Source organism: Piliocolobus tephrosceles, chromosome 19, assembly GCF_002776525.5.
Source record: "Piliocolobus tephrosceles isolate RC106 chromosome 19, ASM277652v3, whole genome shotgun sequence".
Classification (NCBI taxonomy): Eukaryota; Metazoa; Chordata; class Mammalia; order Primates; family Cercopithecidae; genus Piliocolobus; species Piliocolobus tephrosceles.
Genome location: NC_045452.1, coordinates 17,157,815 through 17,178,581, shown reverse-complemented (window position 1 = coordinate 17,178,581; position 20,767 = coordinate 17,157,815). Strand labels below are relative to the sequence as shown.

Genomic DNA, 20,767 nt, shown 5'->3' with positions numbered 1-20,767 from the left:
AAGGCACTTGGCAACACTCCTTCCTCCAACATGGCTGTCACTAGTGCTTTCTGTCATTCAATCCTCACAACTCAGGGTGAGGAATCCCCCCATCTCCAGTTCACTGAGAAACTCAGGCACAGAAAAGTGAAATGTCTCACCCAAGGCCATACAGTTACATGTGGCCCACCAGGAAAGAACTGGCTGGAGTCCTAGATCCTGCCTGGTGGGCCACCACACTCCCCTCACTAACAGCTGCTCACTGACACTAAGCACAACCCTGAGTACAAAGTTCCCAGTGAGCCTGGGGATGTCTGGGCTCTGTTGGGGTCCCCTCGGGCAGCACACTGACCTAAGTCCATCTGACTCTAGAACTGAAGCTCTGCACCTTCTCTAAGCCAGTTCTAGTGTCAGCCTGCTTACAGATGGGGAAAGAGTCAATGAATCCAAGCAGTCTGACCGCCGCACCACGGCTCGCAGTCCCCCAGTAAGTTGCAAAGGGAACAGGCGAGACGGATCAGACTCACATTTTGAGAAGCACTTCCCCAGTCCCTGGTCTCACTGGATCCCTAGCATCAAGGGAGTGGCTTTAGGAGCCCCCTTAAACAGATGAAGAAACCGGAGCACTAAAGTCACGTGACTTGCCCGGAAGTCTGAGTGGCAGATCCAAGTCAGACACCCAGGTCTGTCTGGCTCTGTTCCCCCATACTTACCCTGCCATGAGGGCCCGATGGAGGTGACAGGTCACCGAGTGCACAAACCCACAGATACCCGAACACACCGTGGCTTTATTATTAACAGATGCCAAAAGCACACTTGCCAGAACTGCGCTAGAGGCGGTCACCCAGAGGCAGCAGGACACCACAGCTCCTTCCTCTGTGCAGAAAGGAGTGTGCCTGGGAAGTTCGAGGACTGCAGTGGGGAGGTAAAGGTCCCAGCAACATTCTCAATGGCAGGCAGCGGCAGGAGGGGCGAAAGGCATGGGCGAGTCCATGAGTCCAGGGAGGCGGCGCGACTCACTTGAGGCGGTAGAGAACCTTGCGCTGCATGCGATGCTGGATCTCGCCGCGCCGCAGCATGAGCTGCAGCACCTTGTGGATGGCGTGCTCCGGGTATTTCTGGGGGAGCACATGGCTGGCTGAAGGCGCGTGCTGCCCGAGGGGACCCCATCAGAGTCCAGACATCCCCAGGCTCACTGGGAACTTTGTACTCAGGCTGCTTTGAACTAAAGAAGGGCCCACACTTCCTGAGTGCCTACTGTATACCAGACACTGAGGCACACAGACGCTAAGCTACTTGCTCAAGGTCACAGCAATTAAGTGGTAGAGCTGGGACTTAAGTCCATCTGACTCTAGAACTGAAGCTCTAAACCCTTCTCTAAGCCTCAGTCTGCTCACCTATAGAAAAGCCCAATACCACCCATTACATGTAACTGCCCTCAATCACAATGAGATGATGTCAAGGAGCAGAGACCGGAAACTAGGATTGCTCCTGGGATTTTAAAGGTGACAGGTTCTCCAGAGCATCTGGAAAATCCCATCTTCTCTCTATGGGGCCAACAGCACCCTCCTCAGTGGGCTAGAAAGCTCACCCTCATGGCTCTGCCCCTTCCCACTCCATGAAACGCCAGCCAACGGGGAAAGGAACAGACAGGAAGGGCTGCGGGGAACTTGTATGGGGTTTCACCAGAATCCAACCATCTCTCCTCTCCCCTCCCCTTCATGGGATAGAAAAAATACCCCCACTCCTGCTCCTGATGAAGATGTTCCTAGGGAAGGAATGATGACTAGAAAAGATCTGAGAAAGGGACAGTTGTCCATCTACCCCCATTCAGGGCCTGTCTGCTGAGTGAGACACCAGTGCTGAGTGGGTGGGAACCAGCAGAAGCCCTACCCCCCACTCCAAGGCAGGCTCACCTGCTTGGTGAAGTCCTTGATGATGCTGTGCTCAGACACCTGGGAGCCAATGGCAAAGCGGCGCTTGAGCTGCTTCTCGATGCGGCTCAGCATCTCCTGGTCCTCCTGGCTGGTGAAGCCCTCCACCCCTGCGGGCGTTGAGAAGTGAAGCAGCCGGGGTCAGAGGGGCTGGGACAGTGGGAGCTCTTGGAGAGAGACAACCTCTAGCCCAAGAAGAACAGCCTGAGCCAGGCCTCAAAAAATATATCAGAAAAGGGCACCAAGTGTGCCAGGGTGGTGCAGGCCTGACAGGACACGGCACACATGTGGGGACACTCCTGCCGAGCACAAAGGCACAGAGGCAGGAACACACCTGTCTCATTCAAAAAACAGCCCAGTGGCCAGGCGCGGTGGCTCACACCTGTAATCCCAGCACTTTGGGAGGCTAAGGGGGGTGGATCACGAGGTCAGGAGATCAAGACCATCCTGGCTAACACGGTGAAACCCCATCTCTACTAAAAAAATACAAAAAATTAGCTGGGCATGGTGGCGGGCACCTATAGTCCCAGCTACGCAGGAGGCTGAGGCAGGAGAATGGCGTGAACCCGGGAGGCGGAGCTTGCAGTGAGCGGAGATCCGGCCACTGCATTCCAGCCTGGGCAACAGAGCAAGACTCCGTCTCAAAAAAAAAAAAAAAGCAGCCCAGGGCCCAGTGCAGCAGAGACATGGTCAGAGTGTCACTAGGGACCAAGTCTTGCGGGCCCTTGGAGGTCACAACAGGACTCCTTTTGTTGCTGGAGCAGGTTAGAGAGAGAGAGTTGGAAGGGGCCCATCAGTGACCCAGGAGGGAAGCCAGGCTGCCCTGGACACACCTACGAGGTGCTCTGAGGAGCCCTCGGCAACCAGGAGGCTCGTGACTTCCAATTACTCCTGCAGAGGCCTTGGTGTTTCAGCCAAGGAGATGGTGGGCTCATGGTCAAGAAGCCATTGAGAGTGGAGTCTGTGAGGCAAACTCCTACATAGCCCGCAAGACCCAACTCAAATTATCACCACTCCATATCACTCCTGCCCTCTGTGCCTGCAGCATCCCAGAGGCCTCCATTAGCAAATGTCTCATGTGACAGGAAGTGTCTCCAGGGCAGAGGCTGAGTCTTCACCAAGGGGGACAGGAGGAACAGGCCCCACCCACCCCATTCTTCACTCAGTGCCTCCCCACTCCTGCTCCAAACCTGCTCCCTCCTGGGGAAACTGACACTTAGTGCTGCCTCCACCTGAGCAGCTCTTCCCACAAGGAGCCACCCTGTCCACTTCATGCAGCTCCCTGCCTGGCATCACCTCCTTGCAGAGGCCATGCCCACTCACTCTGTGGGAAAGGAAAGAGCACGCCCTCCTTTTCCAACACACCTGGCCCTGCCATCATCTCCCTCACTGCCCTTTTCACTACCTACACGGGCATTGGTTTCCCTACGATCTCTCCCCAGCTAGAATGAGAATGAGCCCAGGAGGGCGGGGACCTTGTGATTGACTGCTCTTATACTCCCAGCACCTACAACAGTGCCTGGCAAACACTAACGCTAATGAAGTCTCTGCTGGGTGAAGGAGCAGATTTTCCCCTGCGTGGCCTGGCTCATCATTGGTGCCTGGGGCAGTCTGTTGAAAGGCTGACCTAAACCGGACAGTATGGCTTATGGTGTGGAAAGCGCTGGCCTAGGGGTCAGGAGACTTGCATTCTAGCCAAGTGACTGTGATCTTGGGCACCAGGTAAAGGCCCCTTCCAGTGTCAGCTGTCTCATTTCTAACATGGGAAGGACTGACTGTTCGCCTCACTTCCAGGAGGCAGCTGTAAGGAAAAATGCAAGAAATAGCTCTGGAAGCACTGAAAATGCCGACGAGCCCAAGGAAGCAGAGCGTCAACTGTTGTTCTTAGCCAGTGAGAGGGTAATTGTCATCAACGACCTGGGTCAAGAGGATTGTGTTCAAGGATCTGGAGAGAAGCTGCTTCTTCCCATCTTGGAGGAAACAGCAGTGGGGAGAAAGGAGAGGGGTCTTATCGCAAAAAGAAACTCAGAGAAGCAAGACACACACTGCAGGCCCCCAGCATGCCAGAGCCCTGCCCACAGAGCTCCGAGCCAGGGAACCCAGATCAACCAAGACCATGTCCCCTGCATCTGCTCACCTGACAGGGTACCGGACAAGGCAGCATCCAACGTGGACACTTGGAAGAGCCGCAGGGCCTCCTCCACATCTGCCTCTGTGGCGAAGGGCTGCAGCTTCATCTTGCTGAGGGATTCCGCGATGCGCACAATGGCCTCCAGCTGCCTGTGGGGGCAACAGCGTGCTCAGGGTAGCCTCGGTCCGCTATTCCCTTCCTCCCCAGCCACCCTGTTACCAGGGAGGTGCCTGCCCTAAGTGTTAAGACTGTGGTGGAGACTGGTAGGTGTCCCTATAATCCATCTCCCTTTTGATCTTAGTCATAGCACTGCAATTTTTTTTTAAGACAGGGTCTCGCTCTGTTGTCCAGGCTGGAGTGTAGTGGCATGATCATAGCTCACTGCAGCCTCGAACTCCTGGGATCCAGTGATCCTTCTGCCAGCTACCTGAGTAGCTGGGTCTACAGGCACACACCACAATGCCTGGCTAATTTTTTATTTGTTGTAGAACGGGAATCTTGCTATGTTGCCCAGGCTGCTCTCAAACTCCTGGCCTCAAGCAATCCTCCTGCCTCAGCCTCCCAAAGTGCTAGGATCACAATGTAGGCCATTGCACCTAGCTTGGAAACCCAGTTTTTAGACTGGCACACAGCAATCCACTAAGACACATCCAGACATCTTTTGTACCAGGTTGTATTTGTGTGACCATACTATGGCCAATAAGTTGTAAGCCCGAGCATTGTGTAGGAATTCATGAAGTGCCCTTAAAAAGGGAACCTCTCTTTCCTTCCTCTCCTGCTGCCTGGAAGTGATGGCTGAAGTTCCAGCAGCCAACTTGGACTAAGAGCAAGGGGGAACTTGGAGTCCTCACACTAGTCCCATACCATCTTCCTCCAGACGGTGCTACAGAAGAGAGAAATCACCTTCCTATTTCTTTAAGCTACTTTCTTTGGATTTACCATTACTTATAGCCAAATCCATTTCCAACCAGTCAGTGCTGGAGACAGGACTCAAACCAGGTAAATCCCAACTCTTACCCACTGTACTGTCTACAAAGTCACAAGAATGAATAGAGTTAGGAGCTAAAAGCACTGAGGGTCAGAGAAGCAATGTAATTTCCCTACAGTCACACAGTGGACTAGAGGCTGCGACCCAAGACTCTTGACTCCTAGGCCTGGGTCCTTCCCTCCCTTTAGGCTTCCTACAAATGGGAGAAAAGCCAGGCCACATTCAGACAAGAGGGATCCAGGTTTGCCCAGCCTTAAATCAAGATCATCAATGAGATCAAGGAGGCCATAGCTTCTGCTCCAAAGGGACTCTTCCTGCCCAGAGCTACTGTGGGCCTGTGCCAAGTGAAAAGCCTGGACCACTGGCCCTGGTTGCCAGGCACACCCTGCTGTGTAAAGCAGCCCCACCTGCCCCGGCCCCGCCCTGCCCGCCTGCTCACCGCACAGTGATGAGGATGCTGGAGCGGCGCTCACTGTCCCTCTCATGCTGACGGGCCCCGCTGCGCATGATGATGTAGCGGTTCTTTAGTCTCTCTGCAGCCTCTGCTGACAGCCGGGGGCCACACTTCCTGCAGGACCGGGGGGAGAGGCTGCTGTGAGGCCAGCAGGGACTTTTAGGGCACCTACTCTTTCTCCCAGCCCTCTGCCGGCTTCCAGACATGCACCTTCCCACCACACCACAACTGCCCACTCATATGGGCTGGGGGACAACAATCGGAAGAGATTTAAGTGAAATCTGGCTGTGGGCAGCTGCCACAAAGATCAACACTGTGGAGAAATATGGGTGCCTCTCTTAGAAAACAGGTGAAGAAAAGCCAGGCACGTGTGCAGGGTGAAAACCACCTCTTGCCCGTTGTTAGACGTTGTGTGGTGTCTTGTCACAAGGTCCCCCATACATGTAATTAACAATGGCACAATCACAGCGGCATGGAGGCCCACCAGGTGGTGGGCTTTGCAGCAGTCTCAAACTCCTCCACCCAACACATCTGAAGACACAACAAGCTGATGACACCCACAGGAGGCGTGGCAGTGACTACAGTCCAGGGGCTGGGAGCACCTCGGACTTTCCTGGGAGGGTAGGTGTGGGGAAGTCTGATCAGCATCTACCCTACCCCATCCCCTCCCCTCTAGCCCCCAGGCCAAATGACAATCACTGATATAGGGAAAGCCTTAGCTCGACCATCCTAAGGACGTGGAGACTTGAGGCCCAGCGGGAAGCAGCGAACTCCCCAAGGCTACCTGGGGACTTAGTGCAGAGGGAATATTAGCATCCAGGGCTCCCTGACTCACAGCTGTGGGCACAAGCCTCTCAAGACTGGGCCATAGAGAGCTCAGACTTGGATGAAGACCCAGGAACTGTCCACTCACTGGGTCAGAGGTACTGAATCAGGGACCCACCAGGCCCCCACTGGCAGTGCACTCAAAGAGCCCTCAACCCCCAAAAGATCACCAAAGCGCTGTACGCCAAGAATCTAAGCACTGTGGTCAAGAGCACAGCCTCTGGAGGCAAGCAGCTGGGTTAACATCCTGGCTCCACTACCTCTGGCATGTGACCCTGGACAAGTTACTTAACTTCCTTTGCCTCAGCTTCCCCATCCACAAAGGGAAGGGAATAATAGCACACCTAACCAGGTAGGTTTTGGGGGAGAGTTATAATTTATTCATATAGGAAGTACTAAATAATAGTTCAGAATGCCTGGCACAAAGAAAGTAGTGTGTGAGTGAGAGAGTGTGTATGTGTGTGTACACATATATATACATATTTTTTTGGGACAGAATCTCACTCTGTTGCCCAGGCTGAAATGCAATGGCACAATCTCAGCTCACTGCAACCTCTGCCTCCTGGGTTCAAGCAATTCTCTTGCCTCAGTCTCCCGAGTAGTTAGGACTATAGGTGTATACCACCACACCCGGCTAATTTTTGTATTTTTAGTAGACACGGGGTTTCACCATGTTGGCCAGGCTGGTCTTGCACTCCTGACCTCAAGTGATCCACCTGCCTTGGCCTCCCAAAGTGCTGGGAGTACAGCATGAGTCACTGCAACTGGCCGGTACTATGTATATAATTATTATTATTGAAAATCTGTGAGAACAATCGAGTTGCAGCTGCCACTCACTGAGTATTTACCCAGGGCAGGACTATGCCAAGCACTTATTAGCAAACATCGGCCTGGGGAAATCAAGGCTCAGAGAGGCCAACCAACTTGCCCAAAGTCACACAGTGAAGGCGGGTATGACCCGGAGCCCATGTCTACCATGTCTACACGTCACTGCCTCCCTGCATGTCAGACTCGAGGAGGTCTTCGAGACCATCTACATCCCACCTGCTTGGCGTGGAGATGGGAAAACTGAAGCCAAGAGCCAGTGAGCTGTGCAAGGTGAGAAGGGAGCAGAGCAGATTCAGTAGAGCTGAGGACCTCAGAACAGCAACATCTGGGCTGTTCTTCATGAGGAGGAGCAGGACAGGGGAATGGGTTCTCCCACCCAGGGAACCTGGGCAACCTCACCCCCGTGGGCCTGCTCCAGGACTCACGCTCGGCAGTAGGCAATAAACTTCTTCAGCTTGGCCAGGTCGATCTCGCCCTCCACGGCCTGTGTCTGTGTCAGTGCGCTCACGTGCAGAGTGATGACATGCTTGGCCAGCATCTGGGGAGCAGAGGGGATACTGAGCCATCCCACAGGCCCTCCCAAGCCTGAGTCCCAACACTGAGGTGGAACAGCCAGAAAGAGCTAATGGGGCCCTGGCATCAGGGAGCCAGAAAGGGTGCTGAGAGACCCGGCGTGCTCAGCCTGTTTGCTCAGCACCAGGCCCTTGTTCTGACGGGCGCATCTGGATTCTCCTTTAGAGAGAAGTTAATACTCCTTGCTTCTCTGTCCTGGTCCATAAAGGGCTGGGTACAGCTTGTACACCCCAACCTGGGGCATGTATCTGCTTCAAGGATGGATACTTGATCTACCCAAACCAGTGGGAGTCTACCCTGGGACTTTTGCTAGAAGTACTGGAAAAGAGGGGGCCTCCTCTTTCCTGGGGGCTGTTAAGTTATAAGCTAATAGGATAAAATCTTACTTTGTCTTTGCCACCACAAGAGGAACAGCTGCCCAAGTACAAAGATTCCACCAAGGGAAGCAGAGCAGAAAGGCAGAGACAGTTGTTTGAGAATCCAGATCTACCTGGCCCTTAAGCCGCTGGACTTATCAATTCTATAAACCACTATGTCCTTTTCTTTGAAAAATGTACTAACCAGAACTGAGGTTCTATTACTCATAACCCAATGTCAACTCCTCTGTTTCACATATAAGGGACTGAGGCCCGGGGAGAAACTGATTTAGCCCAAATCCCACAGCTTACCACTCACAACAGAGGCAGAGCCAGGCCACAGGACTCCAGACCCCTACTTCAATCCTCTGCAGTCCACAACAACCGCCCTCTCATGTGCTCCCCAATTTCACAGCCTGACAGTCAGGACTTCACCAGCCAAGGCCCTTGTTCTCCATTCTCCTTCCCACACAATCACAAGCCTGCTTGGAGGCAGGCCCCACGGCCACCAGCCCTGCCCCTGGACGCACCACATCCCTCTCCTCATTGTGCTCATCCTTGACAATGAAGATCATATCGAAGCGAGACAAGATGGTGGGCATGAAGTCAATGTTGTCCTCCCCCTTCGTCTCATCCCAGCGGCCGAACACTGAGTTGGCAGCAGCCAGGACGGAGCAGCGCGAGTTCAGGGTGGTGGTGATCCCGGCCTAAGAGGCAACAGACGACGAGAAGGGGAAGGAGATGGCAAAGATGCCTTCTTACATACACGCTTACACACACACACACACACACGATTCCAGGCCTGGGCAAAGAGAACTTGGTCCCAGCCAATCAGCGCAGCCTGAGGACAGTTGGGCCAGGCTGGGCTCTCCATGGAAGGCCACTCACCTTGGCGATAGAGATGGTCTGCTGCTCCATGGCTTCATGGATTGCCACACGGTCATCTTCTCGCATCTAAGTGGAAGAGAGAAATGTCATCAGACCTACTGAAGTGAGAGAGCAGGGAGCAGTGGCAGCAGGAAAACTAACGGCAGGCCCTACTCCTGAATGCCAGCTCCATGCAAGGCCAATGGCAGCAACCAGGTCACCGCTAATCACAGGAACAACTGTATGGGCTTGCCTTTCTTCTCCCCACTCTCCAGATATGGGAATTGAGGCTTGGAGAGGTTAAGCAACTTCCCACAGTTACCCTAGAGTGACAGGCCCAGGGATTGAAAACATGTCTCTCAAGTCAGAGGTGATTTCTGCTGGCTGAGCACAGGAGGTCACATACCCTGGTGCCACCCACCATTTGGCTACTACCCATCTCATTAGACTCACCTTGTCAAACTCGTCAATACAGACGACCCCACCATCAGCCAGGACCATGGCTCCACCCTCCATGATGAAATTCCGAGACGAAGGGTCCCTCATCACTGAGGCTGTCAGTCCGGCTGCGCTGCTGCCTTTCCCAGACGTGTATACCTGGGGCAGTGGGGAGGTGTCAGGGCCCAATAACAACTCCATGCTTTGACCCCAGTAAGTCAAAAAGACCCACTGAGGTTGTTAGTTGCCCAAGGTCACACATCAAAGCTGGCTGCAGAGTACAGAATAGGACTCAAGGCTCCAACTCAGTGCGTCTCCCTCTGGAAGGGGAGGCTGCCCTGGGCCTCGGTGTGCCCAGATGTTCTCCCCGCAGAGGGCATCACATCCATGGTTCACCTGAGCCTCACCACAGCCTTGTGACACAGTCTTGTGGGGCCCGGCTCACAGATGAGCAAACTGAGGCCCAGAGAAGAAGAGTTAGCCTCAGGGCTAGGATGAGGACTCCTGCCTCCCAGGAAAAGGCTGCCCCCATCGTGAGTCCCTTGTCGTCTCTATATAGACCTACATGCCACATACTGCCATAGAGCCCCTGAAATTGGGAAAGTCCTGAGTTGTCCTTAAGTGCAAAATACTCACGATTTAAGACTCAGAGCTCTTAAGAATGTAAAGTATCTCAATAATCTACATATCAAACATGTTGAAATGAGATTTTAGATATAGCAAGTTAGAGTAACTTCACCTGTTTTTCCTTTCCTCTTTCCCCTTCTTCCTTTTAAATTGAAAAGGGGTTTTGCTATGTTGCCCAAGCTAGTCTCAAACTCCTGGGCTCAAGTGATCCTCCCACCTCAGCCTCCCAAGTAGCTGGAACTGCAGGCATGCACACCACTGCACCCAGCTACTTTTTAATGTGGCTACTAGACAATTTGAGGAGACATACATGGGCCGCATTTGCAGTTCACGTATTTCTACTGGACAGTGCCAGTGTGGCCAATGTGGCACACTTCCTATCTATCCAAAGACCACCATCTTGCCCTCTACAACCCCGCCGCTTGGCTCATGACAGTCAGACCCTCTCTGGCGCTGATCCCCGCAGTCCCATTCAACAGTACAGCCGAGGAGCCAGCTCATCAGACACGGATTCAATCACATCCTGTGCTAGTGCTACCAGCAGTGAGACCTGCGGCAAGACACTTACCCATTCTGCACCTGAGTTTTCTCACCCATAAGACAGGGGTAATAGTACCTACTGCAGTTGACATGAAGACTAAGTAAATATATGCAAGGTATTTCAAGCAGTGCCTGGCCCTTCACTTTAGCTATTACTATTATTATTATTATTATATTTTTGAAACATGGTCTCACTCTGTCACCCAGGTTGGAGTGCAATGGCACAATCTTGGCTCACTGCAACCTCCCCATCCTGGACTTAAGTGATCCTCCCACCTCAGCCTCCCAAGCAGCTGGGACCACAGATGCATTCCATGCCTGGCTAGTTATTTTGTATTTTTGGAAGAAATGGAGCTTCACCGTGTTGTCCAGGCTGGTCTCAAACTCTTGAGCTCGAGCAATCTGCCCACCTCGGCCTCCCAAAGTGCTGGTATTACAGGCACAAACCACCATGCCCAGCCAGATTTTAGCTATTACTGGTAACAATATCATTTAGCAAATGGATGAACTGGCGCTCAGGGAGACTGGGTGACTTACTCAAAGCCCACAGCCAATGACTGGCCAGGGTGAGACCCAAACCCCATCCTGACTCTCAGTCCAGTGTACTCACCCTCTGCCCCAAACCTAAACACACCTGTTGGCTCCTTTCTTCCTCCCATCTCCTCAGCCATCCTGACCACAGCCAAGAGAAATGAGGAAGAGATTCCGGGTAAGCAGCCCACCATAGGTGTCCTGGGGGCCCAGAGGCCCTGCCCTGCAGCCTTCCTCCCTGCAAACCAAGGTGGAGAAGGTATCCCAGACCACTCACCCCAATGGGAGAACACTTCTCCACAAACTTCAGAAGCTGGGACTTGGCTGTCCCAGGGTCCCCTAGCATCAGCAGGTTGATGTCTCCTCGGCGAGTAAGTCCATCAGGGAGCCTGGGGGAGGAAGGGTAGATGGACAAGGTGAGAATCCATGAGGGCATCGCATGTGACATGCAGTCACCAGACTGGTGGGCTGGCAGCGTCACCCCAACTATCATGGGCCTAAGAGTTGGCAGCAAGGTAGGGGCTGTGGCCTGAGACCCATGTTCCTACCCAGCTCTGTAGCTCCCAAACCATGCTAAGGTCTTGCCTAGCAATGAGGACAGAGCTTGCCTCCCAGAATAGGAGGGTTAAAGGAAATGGCTCTTAAGGCTGTGCTCGGATACACCCAGCATCTGAGTAACGTTCCTCCCAGCTGGAAAGAAAAGGACAGGGAGCTGCCTGTGGGCTGTGCACGGTACAGCAGAACAAGCACCATGACAGCAGGCTCCTGGTTCCCCTGCATGTGCTGAGAAGCAAGTCCCTTTAGCTCTCTACGCCTCAGTTCCGTCATCCACAAAATGGGCATAACAGCTGTGTTCTCAACAGGTTACTGTGAGGACTGACTGGGCTGCAGACACATAAAGCACGTAGAAGAATGCCTATGCATAGAAAGAATACAGTAAATGGCAGCTGCTAATACTATCCCTGCTACTGTCCATAACTCTGATTTTATAGTTTCCAAAGGATACATAATGTTCTTTAAGAGTCAGTTTTCTTGCCGGGCACGGTGGCTCAAGCCTGTAATCCCAGTACTTTGGGAGGCCTAGACGGGTGGATCACGAGGTCAGCAGATCGAGACCATCCTGGCTAACACGGTGAAACCCCGTCTCTACTAAAAATACAAAAAATGAGCCGGGTGAGGTGGCGGGCACCTGTAGTCCCAGCTACTTGGGAGGCTGAGGTAGGAGAATGGCGGGAACCCGGGAGGTGGAGCTTGCAGTGAGCTGAGATCTGGCCACTGCACTCCAGCCTGGGTGACAGAACGAGACTCCATCTCAAAAAAAAAAGAGTCAGTTTTCTCACCTGTTCCATTCATTGGAAACCTGGGTTCAAAAAAAAGTGACTCTCACTCCAGGTACCTGCATGACCCCAAGCTCGATGCTGAGATTTAAGACCTGGTACCTGCATGACCCCAAGCTCAGGGCTGAGATTAAAGACCTGGTACCTGCATGACCCCAAGCTCAGGGCTGAGATTTAAGACCTGGTACCTGTATGACCCCAAGCTCAGTGCTGAGATTTAAGTCCTGGTACCTGCATGACCCCAAGTTCAGTGCTGAGATTTAAGTTCTGGTACCTGCATGACCCCAAGCTCAGTGCTGAGATTTAAGACCTGGTACCTGCATGACCCCAAGCTCAGGGTTGAGATTAAAGACCTGGTACCTGCATGACCCCAAGCTCAGGGTTGAGATTTAAGACCTGGTACCTGTATGACCCCAAGCTCAGTGCTGAGATTTAAGTTCTGGTACCTGCATGACCCCACACTCAGTGCTGAGATTTAAGACCTGGTACCTGCATGACCCCAAGTTCAGTGCCAAGATTTAAGTTCTGGTACCTGCATGACCCCAAGCTCAGTGCTGAGACTTAAGACCTGGTACCTGCATGACCCCAAGCTCAGTGCTCTCCCACTACATTTGCCAGGTCCCCAGTCCTCCCCCGTGCCAGAGTCAGGGCATCGCAGAGACAGGTGCGCAGATCAGCCACTAGCCAGCTGATGGCAAGCTTGGGGGCTGGCAAAGGTGCCTGGCAGACTGAGGGGCCCAGGAAACACAAGAGTGTCCAGTCCTGATTTTCCAGTAATTATCCTACCATGAGCCCCGTCACCAGCTGCCTCCCCAAACCCAAGGGAACTCAAGCCCCCTACCTCTTTCGGGAGCCCCCAAAGAGCAGGCAGGCAATGGCCTTCTTCATGTCCGTGCCCCCAAAGATGGAGGGGGCGATGCTCTTGTAGATGACCTCATAGACATTGGGGAGGGCGGCCAGGCGACGGAACTCCTCCTCCTCCTGCGGGCTCACGGCCCCAGCAAAGCTGCGGCCTGAGTAGGCAAAGCAGGCGCTTGAGTGAGTACAAGGGAGCCTCCAGCCCACTGCCCATCCTGGCACCAGCTCAGGGACCTCCCAGAAGGCAGAGTCCTTAGGGCCAGGACAGCACAACCTGTCTGAGTAAATAGAGATCCCAGCTCTTAAGCCCTCAAGAGTGCGCCTGGTGTGTTCCAGGGTCCAAAAGGTGAGGGCAAGTGGGCAGGGGGTTCTAAGGAAACAGAGGGCCAGATGGCATAGGACCTTGGAAACCACTGGAAAGTCTCCCCTTTCAGCTGAGGAGTGATATAGTGTCTTGGTGATGACAGCATCGCTCACTGGCGGCTGCAGAACACAGAAGGGAGGGGCAAGGTGGAGAGGGACACTGGGGAGGATTAACGGTGATCCAGGGAGGGCTGACAAAGGCTCAGAGCAGGTGGTGAAGTGTCAGATCCTAGACATGTTGTAAAGGTGGAGCCAGCCAGAGTTCCTGAGTGATGAGATGTGTGTGGGGCATGAGAGAAAAGAGCACCAAGGATGACTTGGGGGTTTTTGTCTGAGCAACTGAAAGGGTGGAGATGGGAAGACTGAGAGGAGCCAGTCTGAGGGTGGGGAAAGGGCAGCTTAGCTTCAGCCATGGAAAGTTCAAGATGCCTTTCAGATAGCTAAGTGAACATGTCAAATAAGCAGTTGGTTATTAGTCTGGAACATGGGGAGAAGCCCAGGCTAGAAATGGAAATGTGAGAGCCACTTGCCTGTCAGTGGTTTTAAAGCTGTAATAATCTAGGCAGTTTGTGTAAATGTGGGGTGGGCCATGGACTGAGCCCTGGGGAAGCCACTCCTGCAAATCAACTCACTGCAGCCAGAGGGCTAAAACAAACCTGAAAACCCTCAAAGTGGCCCCTGCTGCCCTCAGGTATAAGCAGGAGGTCCCTATCTGGGCACTCAAGGCCTCTTATACCGCCTGGCCCCTCATCCCCTGGACTCCCACTCAGCCCTCCAGCCACTCAGTACCTTGCCCAAGCTGACATCCCCTCCCGCCTGGAAGTTCTTCCACACCCACCACTCTTCAAAGCCCAGCTCAGATTAACCTCCTTCCAGAAAACTTTCCCCAAGGCCCAGCCCCCACCTCCTCCTCCTCCTTTAGCACCTCCTTGGAACTGCATGATCCACGTCTGCTGCCACTTTACCCACATGTCCCCAGGGGTCTCACTGTTTTCTTACTTCTCCAACTAGATGCTAAGTGCCTGCCCGCCTGGAACCCTACATTTCACTTCTCTTGCATCTCCTGTCACAGAAGTGAAGACGGGGCATTCAGTAATTCCCCAGTGATTTGACCTCAGTCCTTCTGCCTTAATCCTGCAAGAAGGCAAACAGCCTCAGCCCAGGAGCCACAGGAAGGACCAACATGTGGAAGTTCCGGGGATCACTCGATATAAAAATGAACGTTCTAATGATATGAGCAACACAAGGATATCCTGGGCTACCTCATGAAGTAACGGGCTGCCTGTCACCAGAAGTATGCAAGCACAGCCTTTTGGCAGGGCTAAGCCAGGACCCCAAAGCCAACTCACCAGAGCCATCTGTGTCCACCTGGATGCCCAGGACACGGATGTAGGAGCTTCGGATGCCCACGCCCACCCTGTCACGGCCCCTGCTGGAGGTCAGGCCAAACTTCTTGATGGAGTAGATACCCATGATGGTAACCCTGTTCCCAGGGACGACCTTGTCACACAGGTACCTGAGAGGAGGGGAGAGGAGAAAGGAGAAAAGGTGAGATTCTGACTTGGACAGCAAGTCTCTGACTCCACCCATCCCCAGGACGCTCAGGGTCCACCTCAGCGTTTCCGCCACAGGCACATGCTGAGCTGGCTCCATCCCCACGGAGCCCAGAGAACGGCCTCTCTCCCCTCATCACTCCCCAGCCCATGCTCAGCTGCTTGGAGGATGGTGTTGCCAACGGTGACAGTCAAACAGAAAGGCAGGTGGTGGCGTGACTCTCGCTGAACTCGCTAACTCATTTGTACGCTGGTTTAGAAGGAGGCTTAGTGCCAGCCCACAGTACCCTCCAAAAGCCCCATCTCCACGTGTCTGCTGTCAGCTAGCTGTGTAGCGCCCTTTAGCCTCTCAGGGCAAGACTTCCTCTTCATGCCCTCCAGCCTCCTTGAGGAGCCACTTGCCCTTTTGGCCTCTTCACGGCTCTGTGAACTCATTTTGCCTCTGGGTTTTCATTTCCTCTTTCAGAAGTGAGATGTTGAAACAGGGACGTCTCCAAGGCCCCTAGTCAGAGCCAGTGTGGTGTGGAGGGACCCTTAGTAGCTGTGTGACCTCAAAGAAGTCACTGTACCTCTCTGAGCCTAGGGGGGTGATAAAGTGACCTGCCTCTGATGTTGTAGAGTCAGGTGAGGCAGCAGACATAGAAGTGTTTTATATCATCAGGCGTCACAGCTCCAGAAAAGACCATCACCGTCATTCCATAAGCCTCAACTCCCCTCTTCCCATACCCACTTCGTAAGTTTTCAGGATTCATGAACTGCTTGGAAAATCACACATCCTGAGGACGTAATCTGCATGAAGGAACTGTGCTAAACACTTGACATGCATTTTCTTTTTTTTTGAGACGGAGTCTCGCTCTGTCGCCCAGGCTGGAGTGCAGTGGTCGGATCTCAGTTCACTGCAAACTCCGCCTCCCGGGTTCACGCCATTCTCCTGCCTCAGCCTCCCAAGTAGCTGGGACTACAGACGCCACCACTGCGCCCAGCTAGTTTTTTGCATTTTTTAGTAGAGACAGGGTTTCACCGTGTTACCCAGGATGGTCTCGATCTCCTGACCTCGTGATCCGCCCGTCTCGGCCTCCCAAAGTGCTGGGATTACAGTCTTGAGCCACCGTACTCGGCCGATATGCATTTTCAAGCAGCCCTCTGAGAGATTAAGGACTGTCCTTATCCCCATTTTACTGATGAGGCAACTGAAGCTTGACAAAGTCACATAATGCCCAAGAGAGCAAGAGCCTGACTCCTACACACTCTGTTGCCACTAATGAAGTTAATAGAAGCTATGGCTCCGCTCTCCTCAGAACATCTGCCTGCAATTTCAGGATATGCAAGCCCAGGTTAGAGCCCTAATCAAAGATCTCAAAACCTTCCACCCAAGTTACTATGGGGGGCCCAGGCTCAGCATCCTCTCCCCCTCAGTAGAATCTTTTTTTGTTTCCTTTTTGAGACAGTCTCACTCTGTTGCCCAGGCTAGAGTGGAGTGGTGTAATCACAGTTCACACAACCTCAACCTCCTGGGCTCAAGTGATTCTCCCACCTCAGGCTCCCAAAGAGCTGGGATTATAGGTGTCTGCCCCAATACCCAACTAATAACATTTGTTTTTTAAGATACAAAGTCTCACTATGTTGCCCAGGCTGGTCTTGAACTCCTGGCTTTAAGCAATGCTCCTGTCTCAACCTCTCCAAGTGCTAGGATTACAGGCATGAGCCACCATGGCTGTTCGGCAGAATCTTAACAGAAAGCCTGGGGTAGGAGGTGGGGTGTCAGGCTGGGAAGGGGCTTTCCCAGCTATTGGTTATCTAGCTGTGAATCCTGGGCCTGTCATCCTAGGAAGAACACAGACTTTGGAAAGCAATAGACATAGGCTGAAATCCTGGCTGTCCTCCACACAGGAAGTCATTTAACCTCTCCAAGTTACATTTCCTCATCTGCAAAATGGGGTTGACATGCCCCTGCAGATTATGGAAAGACGAGATGAGAGGAACTTATGGAAGCATTAGGCACAGAGCACGTGCTCTGCAACTGGCCACCTTCTTCCACCCCACTCACCCTGCTCCAGATGACCCACTCCCAACACTCGGGTTAGGGCCACGGCTGGGACATCCACCCTCATAGATGCCCACCTCCCAGCCCCTGTCTGCCTCACCTGTCGCAGTAGAGCTGCATGTGTCTGGGCATCTCCCCGTGGGGGACTGCATCAGGCAGCTCCTGCAGCTTCAGGGTCTGGAAGTCCACGCATTTGCATTTGTCGGGCATGATGAAGTACGGGTCCAGTGGGCACTTGGGGCGCCCAGCCTGATCTCTGTACAGGGGAAGGGAAAAGAGTCACCAGAGCTACCCACAGAATCCAAAGGCAGGGCTCATTCATCCCAGGAGCCAGCCAGGAGATGTTGCCAGCAGCAATGTATGGGGTCTCCAGGATAAGCTGGAGAAAAGCCCTAAAGGCAGGCAACGCTGGCGGACTCAGCACTGGACTAAGAGTCAAGGGAACTGCCTGAGGCAGGGTTCTTCCATTAACTTGCTGAGGAGGCAGACAGGTCACACTTGGTCTTCTTGCAGGGTCTTGGTGTCCTCATGGGTGAAGAAGAGCTAGTTCATCAATTTCTTACTAAAGCCCCACTCAAACCCCAAGATCTTTTCCAGTGAGATTCTAGGCACTTCTAGACCATTCTGAGGGTTTAAGCCTCTATGTATCCCTAGGTAATTATGTCATGATTCAATAAATATTACAGCAATATAAAGAAGCAAGCATCACAGCAAAACCTACTACATGTCTGGCACTATTCCAGGTGCAGGGGGCACAGCAGTGAACAAAATGTTCCTGCTCCTGTGGAGCCTAAGTTCCTATCAAGGGAGGCTGAAAAGACATACAAGCAAATAACCACATAACAGAGTGACAGCTACATGCTGTGAAGAAAAGTAAAAAAAGTAGGCAGGTATGGGAGAGACCAGGTGCATGTGCACCAAACTGACAACAAAGGGTCGGGCAAGATGCCCCTGGTGAGGGGACATGTGAAGAGGAGCCTGAAGAAGTGAGGACCCAGACTATGGCGGCCTGAGGAACAGCAGTCCCAGTGGAGGGAACAGCAGTCCCAGCGGAAGAAACAGCAAGGTCAAAGGCAGTGAGACTGGGGGTGATCAGTGTATTCCGGGAACAGGAAGAAGGCAGTGCAGCCAGGTCTGGAGAAAGGAGAGGCAGTGAGGCCTGGGGGAGCCGGGAGCAGACCGTGGGGGGCCATGGAGGACTTGACTAAAAAGTACATGACTGGACCACCTGCAGTGTCAAGGAACACCTGGCTGCTGGGTGGAAAACAGACTGAGGGGCCAGAGGGTGGACGCAGGGAATCAGGGAGGAGGTGCCATGCCACTCCAGGTGAGAGATGCCAACAGCATGGATTGAGGCAGCTCTGCCACAGGTGGACGGGAAGCTGAGGAGGCACCAGTGAAGAAGCCAAGAAAGAGCAGCCAGTGAAGAGGGTGGGGCTCCTTCAGACTGGGGTCAGCAAACGTTTTCTAGAAAGGGCCGGAGGGTGTGTATTCCAGGTTCTGAAAGCCAAGAGGCCACACACTCTGCCTTTGTAGTGCGAAGAGCTGTGGGCAATACTTGAATGAACGAACGTGTTCCTGGGCCATAGGGTCAGCAGACTAGACCTGGCCTAGTGAGCAAACCATAGTTTGCTTCAGAAGATTCCAAGTAGACTCATTCCCCTGGGCTGCTTTTCCCTCCCAACCCTGGGTGCCCTACAAGGCTGTCTGGGTATCCCGGTGAGACAGAACTCATCAATGTAGAGGGACACTGTTCAGAGTGTCTCAGAGCCGCAGGGCATCAGATCTGTGCCAATCCCAAGGGAACACCCCTGCCCATACCATCCCAGTGGGTCTCTAGAAGCAGCTACAGGTAGTGCTTGCTACGTGTTCTCATCCTTTCTGATCTTCACTTAGGTCATCTCCCACAGTCCTTTTTGGCCACACACTCACGTGTTGCACTTCCTGGGCAGGGCATAGCCCTCCAGGCCAGGACGCATGGCAATGTTGGTGAGGGTGTTGCGGCAGCTGCGGCACTGGATAGAGATGCGGGTGGCCTTGGCACGGACCGCAGACGCCGCAATGATGATGCCGGGGATCTTCACCAGGTGTGACATCATGTCCGACTGTAACAGAGCCATCAGGAGGCTTGTTGGTTAAGGGGAGCCAGGACACACCTGAGATATGCCGATAAACGTGCTGGGCAGGGGCCTGAAGGAGGTGGGCACAGAGCTGCAGGGAGGGCCACAGCTCTTCTGTTCAGCTCAAAAACTGCTCCCAGAGCATCCACCCAGTGCCAGGCTACCTGGACCCAGGGGTTCAGAGGAGCCTCAGGCACAGCTCCTGCTTTTAAAGACCTCGCAGCACAACTGGGGGCGGGGGGGTGGTCAGGGCAAGAGATACACAAAGCACATTTCACTACAAAGTGGCAGGTGCCAGGAGAGAGACCTGAACCCCAGCTCTGGAGGCAACATCCCTGGACCTGTGGAGTACAACACAGAGAACAAACCTGGGAGGCATGGGCCCACGTTCAAGTACTGTCAAAACCTGCTGTGGGGCCTTCTCTCTGAGTCACTTCTCTTTGAGCCTCAGTTTCCCCATCTTAAAGACTATTCCCACACTGAACAATAAGGCAGTAATGGTTTGTGTTTTTTTTGAGACGGAGTCTTGCTCTGTCGCCCAGGCTGGAGTGAGATGGCAGGATCTCAGCTCACTGCAAGCTCCGCCTCCCGGGTTTACGCCATTCTCCTGCCTCAGCCTCCCGAGTAGCTGGGACTACAGGCGCCCGCCACCTCGCCCGGCTAGTTTTTTGTATTTTTTAGTAGAGATGGGGTTTCACCGTGTTAGCCAGGATGGTCTCGATCTCCTGACCTCGTGATCCGCCCGTCTCGGCCTCCCAAAGTGCTGGGATTACAGGCTTGAGCCACTGCGCCCGGCCCCGTAATAATTTTTAAGTGTGATGTTATTGTAGCTATGCTTTAAAAAACGATTCTTCAAAGGCGGGGCACAGTGGCTCATGTCTGTAATACCAACACTTTGGGAGGCCAAGGCAGATGGATCACCTGAGGTCAGGAGTTCAAGACCAGCCTGGCCAACCTGGTGAAACCACATCTCTACTAAAAATATAAGAATTAGCCAGGTGTGGTGGCATATGCCTGTAATCCCAGCTACTTGGGAGGCTGAGGCCGGAGAATCACTTGAACCAGGGAGGTGGAGGTTACAGTGAGCTGAGATCGTGCCACTGCACTCCATCCTGGGCGAGAGTGAGACTCCATCTCAGGGGAAAAAAAAAAAAAAAGAGATTCATCTTTTAGAGATACATGGCAAAATAGTTTCAGATCAAATTATATGATGTATGGGACTTACTTCAAAAGAACTCCAGGGCCACAGATGAAACAAGATTTGGCCTCTATGGATCACCTGAGGTCAGGAGTTCAAGACCAGCCTGGCCAACATGGTGAAACCCCATCTCTACTAATAATTAGCCAGGCATGGTGGTGTGTGCCTGTAATTCCAGCCACTTGGGAGGCTGAGGCAGGAGAATCGCTTGAACCCAGGAGGC

General features: G+C 53.2%; 1 protein-coding gene across 1 annotated transcript in view; it reads right to left on the bottom strand.

Moving 5' to 3' along the window:
• Positions 1–747: 747 nt before the first annotated feature.
• The window catches only part of MCM5 (minichromosome maintenance complex component 5), a 25,693-nt gene continuing 5,673 nt past the window's right edge, over positions 748–20,767 (bottom strand). Inside the window, exons 5-17 of the mRNA XM_026449671.1 lie at positions 19,159–19,331; positions 17,327–17,482; positions 14,979–15,145; positions 13,250–13,421; positions 11,349–11,460; positions 9,389–9,532; positions 8,957–9,022; positions 8,599–8,775; positions 7,565–7,677; positions 5,472–5,600; positions 4,051–4,193; positions 1,896–2,023; positions 748–1,097 (exon numbers count right to left, since the gene is read on the bottom strand). Coding sequence (XP_026305456.1) covers positions 996–1,097; positions 1,896–2,023; positions 4,051–4,193; positions 5,472–5,600; positions 7,565–7,677; positions 8,599–8,775; positions 8,957–9,022; positions 9,389–9,532; positions 11,349–11,460; positions 13,250–13,421; positions 14,979–15,145; positions 17,327–17,482; positions 19,159–19,331 — 1,782 coding nt within the window. The 3' untranslated portion in view covers positions 748–995. The remainder of the gene's footprint in view (positions 1,098–1,895; positions 2,024–4,050; positions 4,194–5,471; positions 5,601–7,564; positions 7,678–8,598; positions 8,776–8,956; positions 9,023–9,388; positions 9,533–11,348; positions 11,461–13,249; positions 13,422–14,978; positions 15,146–17,326; positions 17,483–19,158; positions 19,332–20,767) is intronic.